The sequence below is a fragment of the Artemia franciscana genome, chromosome 5, assembly GCF_032884065.1.
Source record: "Artemia franciscana chromosome 5, ASM3288406v1, whole genome shotgun sequence".
Taxonomy (NCBI): Eukaryota; Metazoa; Arthropoda; class Branchiopoda; order Anostraca; family Artemiidae; genus Artemia; species Artemia franciscana.
In genome coordinates this window covers 28,118,914-28,143,881 of record NC_088867.1, presented here as the reverse complement: position 1 = coordinate 28,143,881, position 24,968 = coordinate 28,118,914, and the positions used below count along the sequence as shown (strand labels likewise).

The window sequence follows — 24,968 nt, the reverse complement described above, 5'->3', positions numbered from 1 at the left end:
GCTTTTGCTCCCCTGCTTTGTGTCCATGGGCCTATTATCTATATATATAAAAATAAGTTGTCTGTGTGTGTGTGTGTCGAATGACGTCATGTTTGTGTGTCGACTGACGTCATGTTTGTCGACTGACGTCATTATAAGGATTCAGCTGTATGCGTCATGAAGTTGTTTGTCGACTGACGTCATGTTTGTCAACTGATGAAATTACATACCGGGACACAAATGACGACCGGGACACAGGGAATATAAATGACGACCGGGAACCTCAAAGAGTAATTACAGACTGGGACACCCGGACACAAATCACGACCGGGACACAGGGAATATAAATGACGTCCGGGACACAACTACAACGGGGACGCCGGGGGCACAGGCGGGATATATAAATGACGACCGGGACACAGGGATTGTTCGAATAGAAATTACAGACTGGGACACCGGGACACAAATGACGATCGGGACACCGGGACACAGGGAAATGACGACCGGGACACTCAAAGAGAAATTACAAACTGGGACACCGGGACACAGGGAAAATAAATGACGACCGGGACACAGGGACACATCATCAGAATAATGAGGCATAGATCTGAATACGGATTGTTTTTCCCATGGACAATTATATGTTGCATGTTCAAGAGTCAGTAAACCTGACAATCTATTTATATGCACAGACAATGGGACAGCGAAGAATGTTGTATATTCGCATGTTTTACGTAGTTAAAAACATATATATATATATATATATATATATATATATATATATATATATATATATATATATATATATATATATATATATATATATATATATATATATATATATATATATATCTATTCACAGGTGGGACACAGGGACACAACTACAATGGCGCGTAACTAATATGGCGTGTAACGACTTACGCGCGCGGGGGGGCGCGAAGCGCCCCACCAACTAGGTGTTGGGGTGGCGCGAAGCGCCACCCCAACAGCTAGTTTAGAAATAAATGTTCCTGGATCTTCATTATGGTAGTATTCTAGCTCGAAATGAAGTTCTAACGGATAGTGCTCTTTAAGTGACAAAAGAGACCACGGTGCAACAAATCATTAATGTTCTTGAAGACTTAATCTTTACTTTGAACTAGATCTTGGAACTAAACTGCAGTATGATAGTCTTCAGGTAATTAAAATGTAGGGGAGATTAAAGAAAGCAAAAGTCTGCCCCCTAAAGAAAGCAAAAAGCGTAAATTAAGCTAGCTAACTTGAGCTGCTAAGGTTTTCTCAAGCTAACCTAGGTCTACTTTGCAGAGACAAAATTTGACTTTATATAGTTCATGGAACAAAAAACGCTGAACGATTATCACTGACAGAACAATTTCAGCTTCAATCCTGCAACACTACAGGTCCTGCTACACTTCAAATCCTCCAACATTGCAATATCAATCATCCAATTTTCTTTGATATTTGCTATTTTTAGCAAAATCCCATGACGCTACACTGAAAGAGGAATAGACAATAATTTTTAATAAAACAAAAGTGATTTTTTGAACTCAATCAGATCGAAGTTTTTTTTGCACAGCTATCTTTTACAAAAGAATTAAAATAGTATTAAATAGGCTTACAAAATAGTGACTACAGACGCTAAGATGACACTGGAGCAAGTTGGGCTTTTTCCAATTCTTCTTTAAATTTAGTAGTTGTTGCTTTGGCTAGATTTAGCTTGTTTTTCAAGTCAACAATTTCTTGATGTACTTTACTGTTCACATTTTTTATCTTCTCCATAATTTGATTCTTCTTCTCTTCAACTAAAAATGAAAACAGATATGATTATAAAATTCGTCTTTAAACTTATCACTAACTGTAGAAAACCAAATTTTACCAGAGGAACAGTGACACTCGAGAAACGTACACTCAATACTGGAAGTTTCTCAACACCCTAAAACAATAGTTTCAAAGACTAAAAAATGGTTCTTAAGTTCTTTAAGCTACTTGCTTCTACGTCATACATATTCATTCCTTTTTTACCTTGTCCTTTCTTTTATGGCTTGCCCGTCGACCAAGTGCCATATTGCGATCGCAAATTCTGTCCGTCCGTTGGTCCTGGTTTTGCTAGTTTGGGCACTTCCAGATAAGCTAGGACGATGAAAGTTGGCAGGCGTATCAGGGACCGAATCAGATTAAATTAGAAATAGTCGCTCCCTCGATTCGGCCATCTGGGGTGGGGGGAGAGTTGAGGGACGGTTAATTCGGAAAAATTAGAAAAAATGAAGTATTTTTAACTTACGAACGGGTGAGCGAATCCTAATGAAATTTGATATTTACAAGGAACTCGTTTCTCAGAGCTCTTATTTCAAGTCCCGACCATATCCATTGACATTGGGGGGAGTTGGAGAGGAAAACCGGAAATCTTGGAAAACGCTTAGAGTGGAGAAATTGGGATGAAACTTGGTGGGAAGAATAAGCACAAGTTCTAGATACATGATGGACATAACCGGATCGGATCCACTCTCTTTGGGGGAGTTGGGGGGATTTCCAGTGCTTTGGCGAGTTCAGTGCTTCTGGACATGCTAGGACGATGAAAATTGGTAGGCGTGTCACGGACCCCCACAAACTGACTTGATAAAAGTCGTTTCCCCGATTCGACCATCTGGGAGAGGGGAAATCTTGAAAATTGAGGTATGTTTACAACATACCTCACAAGTCCCAGATACGTGATTCAAAAAGCCGGAACGGATCCGCTCTCTTTGGGGGATTTGGGGGAGGAGGGTTAGTTCTGACGAATTAAAAACAATGAGGTATGTTTATCTTACGAATTGGTGATCGGATTTTAATGAAACTCGATGTATAGAAAGATCTCATGTCTCAGACGCTTCATTTTCAATTCGGATCTGATCCGGGGACATTGGGGAATGGAGGGGGGAAGCGGAAATCTTGGAAAACGCTTAGAGTGGAAAGATCGAGATGAAACTTGATGGGAAGAATAAGCACAAGTTCTAGATACATGATTGACATGACCGGACCGGGATCCTATCTCTTTGGGGGAGTTGGAGGGGTTTCTAGTGCTTTGGCGAGTTCGGTGCTTCTTGACGTGCTAGGACGTTGAAAATTGGCAGGTTTGTCAGAGGCCTACATAAAGTGACTTGAAAACAGTCGTTTGTCCGATTCGACCCTTTGAGGGGTTTGAGGGGTTTGAGGGAGAGGAAATCGGGAAAATCGAGGTGTATTTATCGTACGAATGGGTGATATGATCTTAACGAAACTTGATATATGGAAAGATCTCGTGTCTTAGACGCCCATAATCAATTCGGACCGGACGACTATCATATTAGCTGTTTAAAAATGTTTTCTTTGGCCCTTAATTTAAACTCCCTCCCCCACCTCTGAATATAGGCTACAAAACCCATCTACAAAATCGCCCTTACACTTGACCCAAAAAATCCCCGCACCAAGTTTCATCAAAATATCTCGTTTCCTTCGAGAGTCATAGTGCCTACAGACGGGCAGCTTTTGCGATGTCATAGCTTTCCCTCCACTTATGTTTTGCGATCCAAAAACATACGTACCAGCCTAGACACCAAGCAGCCGAGATCTATGATGTCATGCGCCGTAACTATAGTAAGTAGGATGGAACGCGTCCAATGTGGTTGTTAGACCAGTCGACAAGTGTTAGGTCACATTATTTGTCTGATGCCACGGTAACTGGATATGCAAGTAGTCGTTTTGATGAACCGTGGTGTCTGATATGCGGTTGCAGTCATGCCAAAAGAAAAACTGATATCCAGTACATCACTAAATGCCAAACTTTTTTCCCACCAGTTTGACAGAAGTTGATGAAAGTCAGATGACTTTTCAGATATATAATCAGCTGATTTTAAGAAAAACAACTATTTTAAAGAAAAAATCAATTACCTTTACAAAAAAAAGACTGTTTTCAAGAAAGATCGATTGTTTTCAGAAAAATGACTACTTTTAAGAAAAGAATTTAAGTTTTTGATAAAAATCCCGGTGCTTTGTGCCGGGGGGTGGGCGTCCTCCCTCCTTCCCCTACCCTAATGGTCACGTCTCTGGATCGTCGTATCGGATTCCACGGTAACTGCAACAAGGACTTTAGACGTTGGTATCCGATATCACAATCTCTCCGGAAACGCAACTATTGTATTGCAAAATGCTGTATATGTGCTGTTTCTTTTAATTTCGTAGATGATTAAACCGCCTATTCTTAAGCATTGTGTTCAGAGAGGTTTAGTTTAAAAAAGGTAAGATTTGTGGTTTTTAATATCTTTGTCTCCAGGTGCAGTGAAGTTGAGGTCTGTTTTATACATATATTTCGTTCCCTTTGTATGTATACACTATTTTTTTATTGATAAAAATAATATAAAATGGAACAATGTTATATTACAACCGGTTATACTTAATCGTCGTTAATGCCTTAGCATACGGATTTTATTTTTCATGACGCCAAGTGTAATAAAGCAATTACGATACAACACGGCTGGCTATATTTATGAGGCCTGTAGTAGCTATCTAACGAAAATAATATAGATTAATACAGGGTTACCCTAAAACCGATGACAGTTAATCGTCGAAACCCTTACTAATGTATTTTTCCATGTCTAGTCGTGTAGGAGTTCGGGCGGGAGGGGAAGCCTTGAAATGCTTACTGCTCGAATACTTTTCGTTGAGAATAATTTTCGTTGTTTTATCTATTTAGTTTATACAGATAAATCGTAAAGATAAAACTACAAATTTTTTGTGTTTGATTCCACGTCGTCGCCCTTGTCGGTTACTGCTTCTAGATCTTCAAAGGTGGTGTTTCGGTGTCAGAAGTTGAAAGTTATTACTGGCTTATGAATCCAATCATAGACTACAGAAACACTGTATTTGCAAGTTTATCTTTGTAATAATTGCCAATAAACAAAGAACAGCAAAACCGATAATTCTAGTACCGAGTCTAATTTTAGGTTCCGAACTCGTCACAAGTGCCATACGAGCTCTCGGCTCTTGTTTTCAAATTTCGTCGTTTTTTATTCTTATAAAGCCTTTATTTTGAGCCTGCGTTAGGTCACAGTTTACGAAACATACTTTTCGGGTCACTATCCTCAGGCTTTCTTTGAGCATCTTTATTGATTCAGGCCGGGCTTTGTGATTTTCACCAAAGTTGTTCGGTTTCCTTGGTGCATCACCTACCAGGAACGTCATAGCACGAATTAATCTCTTTTGTCTTCATGACGTTTCGTGGAAATTTGGTTAACCGGTGGTTCCCTGGGCCTTTGGTCACCCCAGTGTATTAGGACCCTTTAAAGTGGAAGTGGGCATTTCGCAGGGAGATCCACCCTTAACCACTTCGAGGTGGGTTTAGGAACATCCCTGTCAGAGGACAGAGACAGAGGCAGGACGCTTGTGCGCAGCAACGTGGTCCACACCCACCAACTTAGCCAGAAATACGACCTACCACAAGAAGGGACAAAGGGATTAGGATGGGGTGTCCTAATTTGCGGACAAATATCCAGTTTTCCTGTTGGTTCTGGATACTGAATTTTTATTAACTTCGATATTACCAATTGGAAATAATTGGCAAAAAAAATATCTTTGAAAAAAGAATTCCCAACAACTATGTCTTGGGTAATTTCTTTTTGAGTGGTAAGCCCAAATTTATTAAAGCTTAGACATGTCAAATCAGTATTAAACGAGAAATCATTTTCATCACGTAGAAAAACAAAATCGAAACTAAAAGACTCTCGTTTTTCAGTGAATGTGCAGAACTTTGAGCCCCTAAAAACAAACCAAACTAGTTTTTTTTGTTTTTTTTACGCTAATGTATATCACGCAAAACAGCTAAGTTAGCTTGGACTTTTCATACAATGCACGATAACGATATTGCGTGATGTATCGATAAGAATGGACAATTGCCTGATATATTCATAGGTAAAGGTAGCTAATACACAATTCTTACTACGCATATGGCTGGTTCTAAACAATACAAGAGATGTTTTGATTGTGGATGTTCAATGTAGGTCTATGCATGGACACTCACAGTCAGTAGGATGTGTATATTCTCCAGGTCTTTGCTTTGCTTCAGTAAGCATACGATGAAGGGCAACACTTGGTTCTTGGAATACTAGCTCGTCATAACATTCCGATGTGACTTCTTTTTTGCCGATTTCTCCTTGCGACGCAAATAACTTTAAAATGTGATATACTGTAACCTAAAAAAAGAATAAAAACAAAACTAAATAAAAATTAAAAAGCGTTTTTCTTATTTTTGTAGATGACATTTTGTTCGACCAAAAGATGAAAAAAAAACAGCAAATTTCTATGGTTCAATCAGATGATGAAATTCTAGAGGATGCATCCACTTTTCTTACAAGCTTCTTCTTTTCTTAGTCTGCAGTCAGCTATTTCTAGCATTTTGCGATAAAAACTTTTTTGTTCTACTCTTTTCAGTCTTTGCAAATCTTGCAATCAATTTTCAATCTTCATACTTCACACACCAATTTATACTCTATATTAATTGAAAAAAAAACTTTCTAAAAAAAATTGTTTCAAGGAAAAGCAAAAAACTCCATTAAGATAAAGGTGAGATAAAAATAATTAAATAAACTACCAAGCGTAAAACTACCACAAATCAGCATCAATAAATAAATAAAACCCAAAATCAACAGAAATTACAACACATAACCGAGTCAAACTAAAAAAACAAGAAGAAATTAACATGATTAGGGTTCACAACCTCTATATCTTCTCAAAGCCAGAACATAATTTGCACTTTACTGCAAAAAATACAAATGAATGTGCATTGTCAGTTTAAGACACTTATACTCATATTTATTCTTTAAAATCTTAATAATTTTTGATTTGTTAAAATTATAAAAGTGAAAAAATTCAATTTTTTTTTCATAATCATTTCCTGAAAGTTCCAAATTAATATACTCACTCATTCCTAAGTTAAACTCCCCTCGACATTCCTTGAAAGATTCACTTTAATGCCGTTCGTATTTTGGAAAAGTAATAGTCAAACATGCATGCCTTTTCTCAATAACATATACAATGTATAAAAAATAAACAAATTGCCCAACTTAAAGCCCTTGCCCCAAGGCTTCGGGGGGAGAGGGTTGACATCCCCAAGCGCATAATTATTGAACCTTTCAATAATGCTAAAAAAATAGATGTTTTAAAACTTTGTTTGGATATTTGTTTTTGGGAAATGATGGGCGTGGGTAGGGAGGGCTGGTTGCTCTCAAATCATCTTTGACTCTTAGAAAGACCACTTCCAATTTCAAATCAAATGAGCCCAGTCTGAAGTTTACGAGATATCCCATTCCATAAAGACGTTATATGAAACCAGGCCATAACTTACAGTTCTTGCCCCAGAGCTCTGGGGGTTTGTGTCAACCCTGGAGGCATTTGTATATGTTATTTGGACTATTTTGTTTTAAAATGGGTATCTCACAATTTCAATCAAGAGCGTTTCATGAAAAGAGGGTAGTTAGGGGGAGCTAGTTGACCTCCAACACTTCCAATTTTCAAATAAATGAGCCACCTTTAAAGTTTATACAACAATCCCTTCCATTCGAGCCTTAAATGCCCCGGGGCATGACTTACAACCCTTGCCGCCTGGTTCAGGTGGTTTGTAACAACCCGAACGGTCTTGTTATATGACTTTCGGACTATTTAGAACAAAATGGCTACCTCAAAATTCCTATTGTCTGCATTTCGGGAAAATACGACCTGTGGTGGTGAGGGATAGCTGCCCTCTGATCATATTGACACTTCTATAAAAGCCCTTTCTATAAAACCTTAGATACCTCCGGGGCATAACTTACAACCCTTGCCCTGAAGGCTGTGGGATTCCAGACCCTTCAAGTTCCAGACCCTTCAACTGCGTTGAAAAAATTGATATCTCAAAATTTTTATTGTACGATGAACATGGAGGGCTGGTTGCCCTCAAATCAGTTTTGACTCTGAAAAAGGGCACTGTAACTTCCGTTTTCAAGTCAAATGAGCCCCAGATGAAGTTTAAGCGACCAACCATTCCATACAAATCTTTAATGCCCATAGGGCATAACTTACACAGGGCTCTCGGGGGTTGTGCCGACCCTAGATGCATTGTTATAAGTTCTTTGGACTATTTTGAAGAAAATGTCTATCTCACAATTTTAGTCAGATGCGTTTGGTGAAAAAAGGGGAATTTGGGGTTTGGGGGCTATTGGTCCTCCATAAATTTTGACTTAAAAGGGAACTAGAACTTCCAATTTTACCAAATGAGACTTCTCTAAAGTTTATACAACCATCCCTTCCGTAAAGATCGTAAATCCCTCCAGGGGCATAACTTACAAACCTTGCCCCTAGGCTCTGGGGGTTTGCTTCAACCCCAAAGGCCTTGTTATATGACCTTTAAACAATTTGAATAAAACTACTACCTCAAGATTTCAATTGGACACGTTTCGGAGCAATACGACGTATGTGTGTGCGTTTGTGTGTATGTGTGGGGGGGGGTACTGTTACTCTTTAAAAGGGCACTAAAACTTCTAATTACAAATCCAGTGAGCCACCTCCGAACTTTATACGGCAACCCTTTCTATAAAAACCTTGTATGCCCCCAAGGCATAACTTACAATCCATGCCCTGAGGGCTATGGGGGGGTCATTCTTAAAAACATAATTTCTGGAACTTTTAAACAACGCTGAACAAGATGGATATCTCAAATTTCAATTGGATGTATTAGGATAAATAATGGGCGTGGGGGGTTCGTGTTGTCCTCCAATCACTTTCGACAACTAAAAAGGGCACTAGCCTTTTTAATTTCTAGTTGAATGAGCCCTTTTGAAATTTGTACGACAAATCGCTCTATACGAAGTGCGCTGGTCTATAACCAACAAAAATATTAAACAAATAAAGGACAAAAAAACCGCGGACTTGCTTGGGAGGCTAGGCGGAGAGGTCGGAGCCTAGGGGAGACTGATTTTGTTCTATGAACTTCCCGGTTTTTCTTTCGTCATATAAATTCTTTTGCCATCAAACAAATCGAAAAAGGAAAATGGTAAGGGGCAAAATGATCTTAAGGACATATCTTCATTTGGTGCAAAATTTAACCAGTTTCTAGAGAACACAACATTAAATTACCTTGAAATAGCCTAATACCATTAATTTGAGTATCTGTAATGGTTGCATGGTTGTAATTTGATTCTGTAACAAATCACACTAAATCAGAGGAGAAGCAAAAGAATTAATAAACTTATTTACAGAAATAAAAAAACTTATTCAAGGAAAATTGTAGCATATTCAAGTCAAACTGTAGCATAAAATAAAATACTTATCGTCTAATTTAACAATAAGATAATGTTAAAATTATAAATATATTAAAATTAAAATATGTGATTAATAATAAAATAATATTATCGTCTAATTTAATTAATAACTTTCAAAACATTTAAACAAAGACTGACTTGATCCCTTCACTACTGTGGTTGATTTTTTGTTCTTCATTTTAAATTAACCTGAAAATTGAGAGCTGGCTGATGTCTGATTCAACAAAACATTTTCAGTTCTCTGGTCAAGTAAAATCAAAGAAAAACAAATTTAAAAAATGCAGAGATCGACAAAATTATATGCAATATTTTCGTTTTACCGCTCAAGGATTCAATTAACTGTTCTTTCAAGGAGAGATTGAAGCCTCAGCGGAAAATATTGGTTTTTCATAAAATTCGACTACGCGATATATTTTATCAGATAGTGCTAAAATAACCTACAAAAATTAAATTAACCAACTTCAAGAGGGTTATGCAGATGTTGCTTCTTTTTCCAGCCTTTTAAAAGCACAGATGTACGAATGATAGAATTAGCTTTTTATGCTGGTTCCAAATATATAAGATTCATTAAGTTTACCGTTGCTTATCAATAGCTTTGAACCCGAGAAAATTTGGCTGATTTTTGAAAAAGGGGAGAAACACTCCCAAAAAATACTGAAAACAAATCTTCTCAATTCCCTGTATGAAATAGTTGTCTACCTTGCTTATCTATAAAATACAAATCGTATCAAGTATTTCGAAGAAATTATTTTCACTAAAACTGGCGAAACAAAAGTGCTCATACAGCTATTCAAAACTAGACTAATATTGTCAAATACAGAGAAAAGGGGTACGAGGAAGTTTGGATGTTAAATGTGAGACGAGATGAAAAAAACGATTGCTAAAACCCTTTAAGTATTTGTTGAAAGTGGCCAAAGCAAAAAGTTTTAATTAGAGTTGGATGTTCTCTAATCAGTCATCACCAGTGTGTCGGCCTCAGACGGCTAGAAACTACAACGAATCTAAAGTAGCAATAGCAATAACGTTTTGTGCTTGAAGGATGCTCCATAGGATCTGACTTAATGTAGACAAGACAAATCATGACTGATGTATCAGTCAGATCACAAGACTAGTGTATCATGATTGATACACACGATATACTGTCCAAAACTATCATTCAGAGTGAGAAATTAAGTTTACGAACACTAGAAAATCTTTCTCGGGTAGAAGGACAACACAGATTGTTTGAAAAATCCTCAAATACAACACGTTCTAAACCAATTAAAGGCAAATTCGTCTTTCCCTAAAATTATTTGTTTATTCTTTTTCTTCTTCTTGTTTTAATGCCCAAGCACCACCACTACTCAACTCTGAACTTTGTGGGCCAACTTTAGTTTTGATATCAGCACTGTTCCAAGTAGACCTAGAAGGATTCCTTTTAGGTTTCAATGTAAAAAATAAGCTCAATTAAGTGCCTAAGCAACAACCCAAACAGTTGGAAAATCTCTTTTCAAATAATTAAGTGACTGTACGAATTTTTCGCTATGTCGTTTTGTAGTATTGCTCAATTCTTCAGTAGATCTTATTGCATCATGGGCTTCCAAGCAAAATCATAAATCTACTTTTGATGCTTTCTTAAAGTCACTCAGTGATATATAGTATTTGCTAGTGTTCATAAATATTTTTATCATTTCCACTCAACTAGCATTCTTGGCATGTTTGAACCAATAGTCATCTTAAAACGCAAAAGATTTGATTCTCTTCATGTTCTTGCAGTCAAGTCAAGAGACCTGATTTTCGAGTCTTGTTGGTTTGGTTTGCCTTAGCAGGGAAACCAAAGGGGTATGTTGAATCACCCATTTTTAATTTAAAGTAGGAAACTTTGATCAAGTGAAATGAAAGGAACTTACAGGTCTCTCATTAGGGTCGTTGAACCAAATTTTTATAACAATTTCGAATTCGCCCCAACCAGTCTCTGTGACTTCATACGGCGGACTACTTATTATTCTATTAGGATTGGCATAGCTCTCATGAAGCTTGAAATGAACCTACAAAATAAAAATGAATGTTATTTAAAAAACTCCAAAATAGATCCAAAAAGCTAAACAATGCAAGAAAATGTAAAACTGACACAATTCCTAACACAGAAATAAATGCCTCAAATAACTAAAGTAATGATCACAAATAGATGTCAAGTGACCCATTCTGCCTTAAACAGACATGGAAATCACAAGGGATCAGTTAAAAAAAAAAAAAAAAAAAAAAAAAAAAAAAAAAAAAAAAAAAAAAAAACTTTTCTTCCTCATTTAATGGATAAGTTCTTTTTGAACAACTCATTATATTTATTTATTTATTTTTTAATGCATAAACGTCACACTTAAAAATACATGTAGCCTTTAAACTATTGAAGTTCTCAAGTCAGTATTCATTTTTTTTTTTTTTTTTTTTTTTAATATAAGGGCGTGAGTTTTGAAAAATAATACATAAAATTAGAAATTGGTCATTATTAGTAACATGACGAACAGTCTGTTCAAAATCTTGGCGTTAGTTGAATTTCAAGCTGTTTTTACAGATTGAAAAACTTTTGAAGGTGTTTAAAGAATTTCATAATCCCATTAGAAAAAAAAATACAAAACAGTTCATCTTATATCTCTCAGTCCAATATTTTCGTCTGCGTCTTTATACTAAACTCTAATGCAGTCCAGTCAATGAACCTACAACAGCTACAAAAAGCAAAAATCATAAACGAATTGGCAAAACTGTACCTACCTAATCACATGCATATCCAAGCAAAAAAAGATCTTGCTCAACTCCTACCATAGCTAAACATTGATACACAGCAATATGAAAATTAAAACAACAAAGCAGCATATCTCAATACTTCAGTGGAATGTAAGATCACTTTCAGAAAATAAGTTAAATGAACTATTATCTCTTATGAATACTAATTCCATTGATATTGCTTGCCTTCAGGAAACCCATTTGACTAAAAACCAACAAACAAAGTCTCCAGGATACACTATCCTGAGAAAGGATAGGTCTTCAGAGAGAAAAGGAAGTGGTATAGCTATAATAATAAGTAATAACATTAAAGTTTGTGGCATTAATTTTCCAGATTTTTTAAATGATGTTGATGTAATTGGTATCAATGTTTGGCTAAATAATACTAAAACTCACATATTAAGCCTTTATAACCCTAATGGCCAGACTACAGATTCTACAGATCCAGATCAAAGACTACAGAATTGTAATATGTTATTAAACATAATTATTTGTGGGTATTTCAATGCCCACAGCCTTCTGTGAGGGGATAAGCTAGCAAATAAAGCTGGTAAGCTTATTGAAAGCTTTATATCAAATAATACTGATTTAGCAGTTGCTACCCCTCCAAATCTAAATACATATTTTAACCCACAAAAGTGGTAAATTCTTAACTACTCACCTACAAATTAAGTCAATAAAAATTTTGAACAAAATTTATACAAAAGAAAATTTATAATCTTTGTTCTGACCATTTCGCCATAGTTTCCTCATTAAATGAACCAGCTAAAATTCTGCCACATATCGCTAAATATATCAACACTAAAGCAAATTGGACTATGTTTAAAATAAGCTTTGTGATGAAATTCTAAGTCTCACCCAGGAATCACATACCTCAGTTGTAACAGCTGACATACAAGCTGAAGTTATGACATTTATACTAATAAATACAGCTAATCATGCTATCCCCAAAACAACATCCAGGAAAACAATCATTAAACACACTCCAAAAGCATGGTGGACAAAAGAATGCCAAGTCAATTGGAGAGCAAAAAATACAGCTAGGAGAACATACCAAAAAAAAACCATCTCCTGCCACCTAATTAAGTAAATTATAAGCAGATGTTAATCTCAAGAAAACAATAATTAATGCTAAATACAATTACTGGAATAATTTTGCAAATAGTCTTTCCAGAGAAGCATGTGAGCCAATTATACATAAACTTATTAGCAAAATCTGTGGAAAAAAATCCTCCAACCCACTTCAGTATGAACTAATATATAATAATACCCATTATGACAATGATACTGAAAAGACTTTTCTCAAAAAAGCTAACATCAAAAAAAAATATCACCACTCAAATCTTGGTAAATCCAATTTACCAGCCCCGCCCAGGATCAGAATATATAAACCGTCCATTCTCGATGCATGAGCTGAATAATGCAATACGGCATATTAGGGCCAATGCTACAAGTAGCTATGATAATACACCCTACATGGATAAAGCATCTTACCCCTTTGTACAAACAGAAACTCCTAATTCGCTATAGCCATGCAAGGGGCCACATCCACATTCCCCAATGTTTGGAGATGTTCTTCTTTTCTACCAATTTTAAAGAAAAATAAACCTAAACATGACCCTTAATCATACAGACCTATAATGATTACTCCTGTGCTGGGAAAGGCAATGGAGAAAATGATTTTCAATCGGCTGCTATGGTTTGTTGAGAAGAATGATATGATACCTCATACTCAAACTGGCTTCAGGAAACATCACTCCTCAACAGATGCTTTCATATTGTTAACAAATGCAATAAATAGATAGATAGTTTATTTTAGCCCACCATCAAAACAACAACATGGCGGAGTATAAAGAAAAAAAAATAAAAAAGAAGAAGAAAAAGGCGAAAAACAATACTTCAAGATTAAACGATTAGATTACATTCACTATATACATTCATAGCTCATAAATGAATCCCTATCAAAAATAATGTCCTAACTGCTGCATTCCTAGACTTTGATGGGGCATATGACAATGTTAACCGCCAGATTCTTTTAGTTGAACTTACAGATCTTGGATTATCCCCCAAGCTTGTATCCTTTTTGAAATCTTTCATAGAAAATCGAAGGTTCATTGTTTGTGTAAGTACGGCCTCTTCATCCAAAACTACAATAACCAAAGGTCTTCCACAGAGTGCAGTCCTAAGCTCCCTCCTCTTTTCCCTCTTTCTCTGGGACATGAACCTCCCACGCACCAATTTACAGTATGCTGATGATCTGGTATTTTGGGCAACTGGCAACACCTTTGAGACTGCACATTCAAAGTTGCAAAAAGTGCTTTTCCAATTTGAAAAGTTTTTTCAAAATTCTGATTTACCTATTGCACCCACCAAGACCAAAGTCATCCAATTCCACCATAAGGAACATAATCTAATGTAAGGCTACCTCTAAATGGAATAATTATACCAGAGGACAGTGAAACTAATTACCTAGGCCTCAAACTTGATCAAAAACTTAATCTCCACCTTCACATCAGAAACACAATAAAAAAAATGCTATAGAAAAATAAGAATAATAAAAAGACTACTAGCCACATCTTGGGACTGTAATGAGAAAAGATTACTCCAATTTTATAAATCACATATAAGACCATATTTGTTATGACCTTATAGTTTATGGTGCTTGTGCAAAGACCCATATGCAAAAAATTGAAACATCACAAAATGATATAATCCGTCTCATATTTGGTCATTTTACAGTCCCTACCGGCAGTGCTGATATCCGTTTCTTGGCCCTTCAGCCAGGAAGTGCAATGGGGGGTTGAGGGCCAACCATCCTGTGCTTTTGCATACCCTTCCTGTTTACCTTCCCCAGATTTCTCCAGGTACCCATTTAGAGCCGGGTCGACTCTGGCTAAGCTTACAGAGTTACGCCACTGACCCCCGTCCCAAACTGAACAATTGGGTACACTGGGATTCGAGCCCGCGTCCTCTCAGAAAAAGGATCCTGAATCCAGCGCACCAATCCACTCGGCCAGGACGGCTATAGGAAACCAAAAATACTAGATATCTGCTTCGAGAGTGGACTATCAACAACAAATGCATGAAGAAGATTTCTTCTAATTAATTATCTTACAGAAATTGAAGCCATTAGCTCTCATACCCTGCATAACTGATTAAGAAATCCATCTATGTATAGAGGCATTGCAAATGATTATGCCAATAACCAGAAGAAATTCCCAGTGCCTATAAAATCTATTGCACCTGCATTCCCCCCCCCCCCATGGAGTTGGTCAATCCCCACAATAAACACTGATTTCTCAAAGTGGACTAAAGAACTTACCCCCATTGCTTTTACACAGAAAAAAATTGCCAAGCTTAATACAATTAAATATAAAAACATATCCAAATATATGTTGATGGGTCCAAAATGAACGAGAAAGTGGCGAGTGGAGCGTTTATTCCGACCCATAATATTGCATTTGGCGAGAGATTGCATGATAATGCATCTGTAATGTCTGCTGAGTTAAACACCACAATCATGGCATTAGAGTTCCTCACGAAAAATGAATTTTTGATTGTTAATTTAAAAAATATTATAATGTATTCTGACTCTTTATCAAGCCTAGAGCTGCTTTCTTCAGCTTTGCAGCATAAGATGGATATTGACACATTTCATTGTCTTAGGATTATTAAGAATCTCGCTTCAAGAGAAATAAGAACTTATCTCCAGTATATTCCAAGCCACTCAAGTATAATTGGTAACCATAAGGGAGATGAAATTACAAAAAAATACTTTAAATATTGACCAACCAAGTGGGAGACCAGTCCCCATTAGAGATATTTACCACTGGAAACTACCAGAGGTTCTGTTACATAAGAATAATCCAACCCTATCACCTTTCCCCAATAAGCACCTTTCTAAGATTTATCATACAATTCAGTCTGACCCAAATGGGCTAAATTTTCAGGCGTTTTCATATCAGTCCTCTAATTCAAGTGGCGAAGTTCCCTCTTCCCCCCTTGGCAGGTCCTGTAATGTAAAAAATAAAACAATTGACTATTGCCTATATGCTGACGTCTATATACTATATATATATGCTATATACTATAATACATGCTGACGTCTGCACAGTTTACCCTGCAATGTAACCTGTTAGAATGCTTCAAACACCACGAAATTTCACTATCAGCCAAGAGTCTAGCTCGACTATACCTGCACATAGAGCTCAGGAATCACTATTTATCTTCTTATACTTCAACTCCTAGAATCAAAAGATTTGCTGCAAGACATCTGAGCCAATTTAAGATAGATAAAAAATCACCAATTAAGTAGCTCTGTCCATCTCACAGAGTGAGTCAAAAGGAATAAGGCTGAATAGTTTCGACTAAAAAGCCCGCGACTGCTGAATAAGAAGAAGAACTATCTATGTATATAGATTATAAGGTGTTCAACCTTGATAAATAAAATTTCCAAACCTGCATAATTAAAACATACAATGTGCAAACATTGTATTTTACAGCCTTCCTAGGCAATTCTTGTTACAATCCATCTGTTTCCCACCTTAAACTCTTAAATAAATTTGGTATGCCCCCTTTTCATTCTTTAAGGAGTTATTGAGACTAGTTTGTCCCCCAGGCAACTCCCAGAAAAAGTAAGATAAAACTGAATACATCATAAAAGAGCCCTGTAAAGCATTTTTAAAGAAGGTAAAGTTTCACACTCTCTTCTTACATAAAAAGGCTAGATTAGATCTTATTTTGGCGAAATTTTGAAAGGGGCATGAAAGTGATTTGTGCTATATACAAGAATAGTACTGCTGCAGTTAAGGTAGGAAATTAGATTAGCAGCAGGTTTTGTATTAAATAAGAGTTAAGCAGGGTTGTGTTCTATCCCCCTTTATATGGATCATTTTGATGGATTTTGTCTTAAGGAGCCCAGGAAAGGCAATTGGAGACCACAGAATCAAATGGGGAGGAAAAACTGTCCTGGACTTAGATTATGCTGATGATTTAAGCATATTAGATGAAAGTGTGTGCAAAATAAATGAATCTTTAGAGGTTTTGTGAGTTCAGGGTGCTAGAATAGGTTTGAAAATTAATGTTAAGAAGACTAAGTTACAAAGGCTAGGACTAAGTGAAGATGAAAAGGTGATGTTTTGTAATGTAAAGATTGATCATGTGGGCAGCTTCACTTACTTTGGTAGTATTATTAGTAAAGATGGTGGGAGCAGTGAAGATGTTAAAAGTAGAATAGCCAAGGCTCAGGGTGTTTTTACACAGTTAAAAAAAGTTTGGAAGAATAGAAAGATAAGTCTGCAAGCCAAGATTAGAATATTGGAAGCTACAGCGATGATGGTGGTCAAATATGGCTCTGAAGCATGGGCGCTCTGAAAAGCGGGTGAAAATTTACTAAATGTTTTTCAGAGAAATTGCCTACAGATTGTTCTGGGTACCCAGCTGACTAATTGTATTTAAAACAGTAGGTTGTACAAAAAATCTGGTTCAATCCCGCTTTCTATGGTTATAATGAAAGAAAGTTTGAGATGGCTAGGTCACATTCTGTGGATGAAGGATGACAGATTAATTGGTGTATTTAACTACAGAACAAAGTACAAGTCATTAAACTAATCAGCATTGAGTTAACACCCTGTTTTAATGATTTAAATGCTTTGAGACTCTAGTTTTGTATTCAAGAATGTTCCTTGAAATCCATTTGTATTGTACATTAATAGGAGTGTTGTTGTTTGATAATTTTTTATCTTACAATCTTTATTTCAGTTCAGTATGCACATCAATCAAACAAAGATCTATAACCCATATATATTTTAAATAGGAAGTATATGTTTGCTTCCTATTGTCCTGTTTATTTCAGAAACATGATTTAAGCTTGAATCTAAACTACTTGACAGTTCCCATCACTCTTGTCAATGAAACCAAATTAATTCACAGCAAAAGAGAAAGAAAGACCAAGTAAAACCCCATGCAGGTTTAATTTCACTAGGTTGACCATAATCAATGAGCAATTGAACAAATACAAATTACTCATTAAGAGACTAACTTATGGACAAAGCCACATCCAAGGGGTCTGGGGTTGAGGCACCCCCTGCCCTCAAGAACACTCCAGAGAAGATAAATAAAAAACTTCTTAAAAAGAATTTACAAACTTATCTAAGTGTATTGGCATCAAGAATTTCTATGGCTTGAACAGTTTGAATAACCCATTCTTGAATAAAGAAAACAAATAAGCTTTATTTAAGTCACATTGCCTTATTTGATTAGCTAGAAGAGCTTGATTTACTTTTTTTATATAAAGAGACATATCCTCATTCACAAATGGTTTGAGATAAACTGTCCATTGATGTGTGTGGCCATCCTCTTCTCTTTTCTTGCCAAATGACTTTGCTGTGTTGCCATATACAATTTTCTTGATTACAGCAACACCCTGAAAAAACAATATATTCTGAAGTCATACCTTTATTTCTTTTGTTTGGCTATGTTGGTTAGGTGGTGTTTACTATAAAAACTAATTAAGTGTTTTGCCAAGAGCTCCTCCTACAGGGACCCCTTTCTCCAGTTGAAGAGCTTTTAAACTTTAAAAACAGGAAGCAGTGAAAAAATAGAACATAAGATAAGAACAAAAAATAGAACATAATATAAGATAAATTTTAACAAAGGGGCTATCACAAGCCCAAAAGGGTCAAATTTGCACAAAACCTGGCAACTGCTAATAGAGGTATCACTGTATTACTAACTTAAATTACCTTACATTACACTTGCGAATGACAAGGTGAAACTGCACCTGTAGATTATGCCATGGGGTGATCTTGACACAATAAATATACTAAACACAAGATTTGCAGAGAAACATCCACAATAATGATTGGTAGCACTCTACAATTTAATCCATCATAAGCTGCTACCATTGAGGTATGTGCCAAGTCTAGGCTAGGCATACTCCAACAGTCAAAAGTTGAATCTATGGCAGAACAGCACCTTAAAATCAAGTGTAGCCATGTAGTAGAGCACAACAAGTTGTAGTGTATCACAACTAATCTAGCTTTGCTCAATGCCATTTGTCATAATCTCACTACATTTTAAGGAGCTTCCTAGTATAGTTTCCATGGCTTACTAACCAATTGGTATTTACACCTTTTTTGGATGTGGTGAGAGATTAAGAAGTAATATTTCAAATCCGGTCACCTGAACCAGATCTTCACCCCCTCCCTGGCTAACAATTCAAGAGGTCACAGTCTAAAGCTTCACCTGCATGGATGTCAGAGAAGGAAACGACATGGCTTCTTTTCCATTTGGGTGGTCCTCCTCTGGAATAGCCTATCCAAGTCTACCATCCAAGCTGAGGCTCCCCACTCCTTCAAGGCTGGAGTCAACAGGGACTGGGAAAGGGCTGAGTAGAGGCTGGACTAGGAAGCTAAGCCAACATAATTACATCACTCACCACCAGCAAGAACTACAGGAGGATCTACCACCTTATCTTGCTGGCAAATGTGATTTAAGGTAAGGTAATAGTTTTTTTTTACTCAGAGAATCCCAAAGTGACACTGCCCTATTTGAAAACAATTTAGCTCTGCTTCTTTTTTTTTATTTATTTATTTATTAATACCAAATACGGTAAGCTTTCAAGCTTGTCGCAATAAATATAATAAATAGAAGTTATGACAACATAATACATAATACAACTGACAACATAGTACACACATATAAATCAATGAAATTAACGACTACAACAAACACTGACAACTAATACTATAAATTATTTAAAAATGATTTACTTTGAAAATTTGTTTCTGCTAGTCTTGTTTTGAATTTATTTATGTTGTCTGTTAGAAATGTTTTAGGTGGAAGGTCATTCCATGGCTTCCACACCCTGCTGTAAAATGAATGTTGGCCTATTTTCCTTTTTGAAAGTGAGGGGTACAATTTATGTGGGTGATAACGGGTCCTGTTAGTGTCATTAAATGTGAAGAACTGTGATGTACTTATATTGTCAATGCCTTTGATTATACGGAATGTGTTAATAATGTCTGCCCTATCCCTTCGGAATTGAAGACTTGACAATCCTAGCCTGTGCAGTCTATTTTCATATGGCAAATGTTTCAAATAAGGTACAAGCTTAGTTGCTCTTTGCTGTATTTTTTCAACCCTTGCTCTGTCATTTTTATTCAATGGATACCATACTGACGAATTGTATTCGAGTATAGGTCGAACTGTTGATTTATAAATGGCAATGAATGAACAGAGATTAAACTTACGGAAATTCCGTCTAAGACATAATAGCTGATAGTTTGCCTTACGAGTTACTTCAGAGACATGCTTGTCAAACCTAAGACTAGAATCAAAATGAACACCAAGGTCACGGACATTTTCAACAGGTAAGATTGAATGTCCAGCAAGATGGTATTGGTAACTTTGTTCTACTTTGCCAAAGTAATGGACAACCCTACATTTATTTTCGTTGACAAACATAGAGTTAGGATTACACCAATTGTGCACTTCATCCAAGTCTTTTTGAAGCAACGAAGCTTCATCTGAATTTGTCAAGGAGTGGTAGAGCTTTACATCATCTCCGTACATTTTAATTGTGGAATGGTGGACAACAAGAGGCAAGTCATTGATGAAAAGGCAGAAAAGTACTGGACCAAGGCAACTACCTTGTGGAACACCACTTAAAACTATCTCAGCAGAGGACAAAGCATCACCTACAATCACTTTCTGCGTCCTGCCTGTTAGATAATCACCAATCCAATTCAACGTTCTGGCACCAAGGTGATATACCTCACACTTTTGAAGTAAAAGCAGAATGGAAATTTTATCAAATGCCTTAGAAAAATTTATATAGATGCAATCAAACCTGAGAACTTCATCTGCCATCCTATAGAAGTCAGTAATTACTTCCAAAAGCTGTGTATTACATGAACGTTTTTTACGGAATCCGTGTTGAGATGGATGCCAAAGAAGATTCAATTCGAAATAATTTTGTATTCTCTTGACAATTAGTTTTTCCATAACTCTGGAAAAAATTGAAGTGTTTGATATTGGTCTATAGTTTTTAAATTGCGTTTTTGTGCCACTTTTATACAGGGGTTTAATTATTGCTTTTTTTCATGCCAAAGGGCAAGTACCAGACGCCAGACACAGATTATACAAATGTGTCAGTGGTTCAGTGAGTACTGTTGCAAGCTCTTGGATCATATGGTTTGAAAATTCATGAATATCTGGTGATTTATTTGTGTCAAGATGCTTCAAGACCTCAAAAACTTGTTGATCATCAAAGTCAGAATCATCAAAATCTATTGTGAAATTGGTAGAAAAATTAGGATGAATAGGAGTTTTGTTGTGAGGTTGTGTAAAAACAGATGAAAAAAGTTAATTAAAATGTTCAGCTTTTTCATTATCATCATCTATATTTGTCTGTGTTTCAGGGTCAGTGAATGAAGTTGAGGATGGGGACTGTGATGTCTGGTTTTTTCTTAGATATTTCCAAAGCCTTTTTGGGCAACTTTGAGCTGATGCAATGACAGAAGATTCAAGTCACTCATGATTTGTCCAAAGAAGCCAAGTTGCTCTATTTCTTGCTCTTTTATATCTTATCCATGACTCAGTGCTTCTTATTTTAATATACTCACGCCACTGATAATTTTTTTCACTAATAGCTTGTAGAATTTCTCGAGGAAGAGTTTGCCTATTTTTATAGAGCCAACTAGAACTGAATTCTACCCATAATTTGGAGGTATGGGGTGTTGGAAATGAACAATGATGCAAAAGGTCTTGTTCTTTTTATACTCCAAGAATCTGTTAATTTACATTGTTATCCTCCCTAAGAAAATATGCAGTCTTGGGGTTGCAAGACCCAAAGTGGACGTTGCTGCACTTATCAATGTTGAATTAAGGAGGCCAGGTTGAAGCCCATGCCATCAGCACATCCAGGTTAATTTAGAGAGCAATGCTTTTGTCAACATCATTGTATACTGGATCTATTTGTTTTGAGTCATCAGCAAAAAGGGTGAGTTTTTTTTTTGTTTTTTTTTTTCTTTCAGGTGCATTATTAATGTAAATGGTGAAGATGATTGGCGTCAGGACTGTCCTTTAGGGTTTGCTGTTCAAGATTATATTAATTCTGACAAATAGATGTGTCCTCCTGATCCCATAATAATAACAGATTGAACAGTCATACAGGAACTCAGTAACTAAATCAATGACAGCTTTGTGGAGCCATACTACACCACATTTGGCCTCAAGTGATGCATGACTAACTTTATAGAATGCCTTTATATAGTCAAAGTTTTGTCTATGGTTAAACAATACATCTAAGCATTGAGGGGGGAGGAACTGGGATATAACCAATACAGAGTGTAGGCTAACCAACAATGCCAAACTATAGCCATGTCACACCACCAGCAAGATATTCCACAGGATGATCATTACTACCTTATCCTGTTGGACATGCAATTTAAGGTAAAGTTTTTTTTTAATGTAATAAAGTAAATTCTAGCCATAGCTTTTATTTCAGAAAAGGGTAAAGGTGGAGATCTTACTGCTACTGAGCTACAAATTAAGTGAATATACTACCAAATGGCATTTTTATACTCTTTCCAAATATAATAATTGCTTTACTTTGAAATTCATTTTGAAGCCCTTCATGGATCCTTAAAAATTTTACCCTTTTCTATTATTTTCTTTGTCATGGAAAAGGGTTAAGATATTATATCTCCAACTTTACCAAAAAAACATGATAAACTAGACTGGGCTAATCTACATTACAGAATAGAAATCAGACAAGAAAAATCAATTAACCAATCAATGTTATTTCCATCAATGCTGTTATAATCATCTATATGATAATCAATACTGTTATGTTGCATCTTAGCCTCTCACCCCCTCCCCCCTAACAGGGTTATGTATAGCCCTTGGCTATATACAAAAGTTTGTAGATTCTATTGCCATTTTTAAATTGGATTTAGCCTCAGCCTAGGATTTACCAGTAGGCCCAGGTGGTCACTAAATTATCACTGAGCTATTTTTTTTCTCAAAACTGAACTGATGTGATTTAACATCAACATAGGCCTACCAAAGGATTATATTTATTTCCTATACCCAGTTAGTTTACTTAATCTACTTGATACCCTTATATACAAATATTTGATTCTCAGAAACATACAAATAGCCTAGGCCTATTTGATTCTCAAATTATTTAGCCTGTCACAAGTTATGTTATTTTGGGTAAAATTCTAGTTAATTTACTTCTTGCTATCTCAGAAAGGGTTTAGGTTAGGAACATGGAACTTTCAGGGATGACTCTACAGACTAAAGTATGTCCTGGGAAGGTATTTTAAAGTAACTAGGCTACCTCCACTCCTTCTTCCTCTAAAGGGCCCTGTCCTTTGATGACCTTTAAAAATGTGTATGTTATAAAAGTAAAACCTTGCAAAATAGATCTTCTGCTTAATTGAAGTACAACAAAATTGTTTTCAGCTTCAAAACTTTGCTGAATTCCATTTCATAAGGTTTTAAAGATATGCAAATACATTCCCTAAATTTTGAAAAAAAACACATTGATTTGGCTCAAAATTCTACTCAAATAACAGGAATTGCATTTTCAGAACTAAAGGCAGAGAAAAAGCAACTAGTAACTGAAAATTAAGGTAAAATGTTTTTCTGTCAAAATTTCAATAGGTATAGACCTGTCATGTAGGCAAATTTCAAGGCCCTCTAGAGGGAGAAGGATTGGAGGTGGGTACTTTAAAATACCTTCCCAGGACATACTTTAGCCTGTAGACCCATCCCTGAAAGTTTCATTTTCCTGACCTAAACCCTTTCTGAGATAGCAAGAAGTCAATTAACTAGAATTTTACCTTATTTTGTAATAAATAAAAGTTGTCCTCATAAAGATTATTTCTTTAAAAAAAACTGACCCTTCTTCCTATGGTATGAATATAGAAGCATCAAAACTTTAAATAGGCTATGGTCCTGTGTAGCATAAGCTATTTTTAGTTTTGAGCCAACTGTTGATGAGAAGTGAGCACAATAAAATACTTTAAATCCTCAAAACACTTTTAAATAGCCTAATATACACCTTGGCTCATCATCAGGTGGCTGGTATATCAGTAATTACTATGTTTCAGTAGCCTAGGCTAGCCTGGGCTAGATCTATGATTGTAAAACCACTGAAATAAATTATATATGATTTTCATGAAAGAATTTAAAAAATCATCCCAAGCATTCTACTGAAAATTACAGTTCATAGCTCAAACTTGGCAAAAACCCAAGGCCTTACTCCTCTCTGTTTTCCAACAATAAAATGAACACTTATATTGGGTAGTAAACCATAAGACTAACTTTTGCTTTTATCGATAGCTCTGGATTATCGGTCATTATTGCGTCTCTGTTGGACAACTAAGTTGCCCAAGATAACCTTTGCTTCAGAAAAAAAAGCGAACGAGTCAAGATTTCGAAATTTACCGCGTTTCCTTACTAAAGCAGAATTACAAGAAAAGGCGAAAATTGCAAAATTGCAATTTGCAATAAAAGTCATCCGAAAATCAACAACAGACAAAGTAGGGGTGAAATGTTTAGTAAGACAAATATGTCCATATCTATAACGAAAAGCAATTAGGAGCATTTACCTCTAATAACTGGTAGCAAATTGTGCTTGATCAGACATTAAAGCTTTCCCTTATTACCTAAGTTTATGTAGTAAGATTCAACGGAATGGAATGCACATTTCACTAGAAAATGTCCTTTTTTGTGTCCTTTTTTGAAGCCTTTTCTGGCTTTCAACTAGCCCTTTCCAATTCCATGTTTTTAGCGAAATTGATTCATGAGATTATCTTTTTCTTTCCCTATTTCCTTTTTAAAGAGTCTTGGGTAATCTGAGTATATTTCTCAGTTTCCTGAGTCATTGGATTGCGCTTGGATTACAATTCT

General features: G+C 36.1%; 1 protein-coding gene across 1 annotated transcript; it reads right to left on the bottom strand.

Moving 5' to 3' along the window:
* Positions 1-1,485: 1,485 nt before the first annotated feature.
* LOC136027207 (YEATS domain-containing protein 4-like) lies at positions 1,486-24,517 on the bottom strand. The gene is made up of 5 exons (XM_065704229.1): positions 24,381-24,517; positions 18,325-18,468; positions 11,174-11,311; positions 6,011-6,182; positions 1,486-1,781 (listed from the first exon to the last, which is right to left on the bottom strand). The coding sequence occupies exons 1-5, from the start codon at positions 24,414-24,416 to the stop codon at positions 1,618-1,620; spliced, it is 654 nt and encodes a 217-aa protein (XP_065560301.1). The 5' UTR covers positions 24,417-24,517; the 3' UTR covers positions 1,486-1,617.
* Positions 24,518-24,968: the final 451 nt, after the last annotated feature.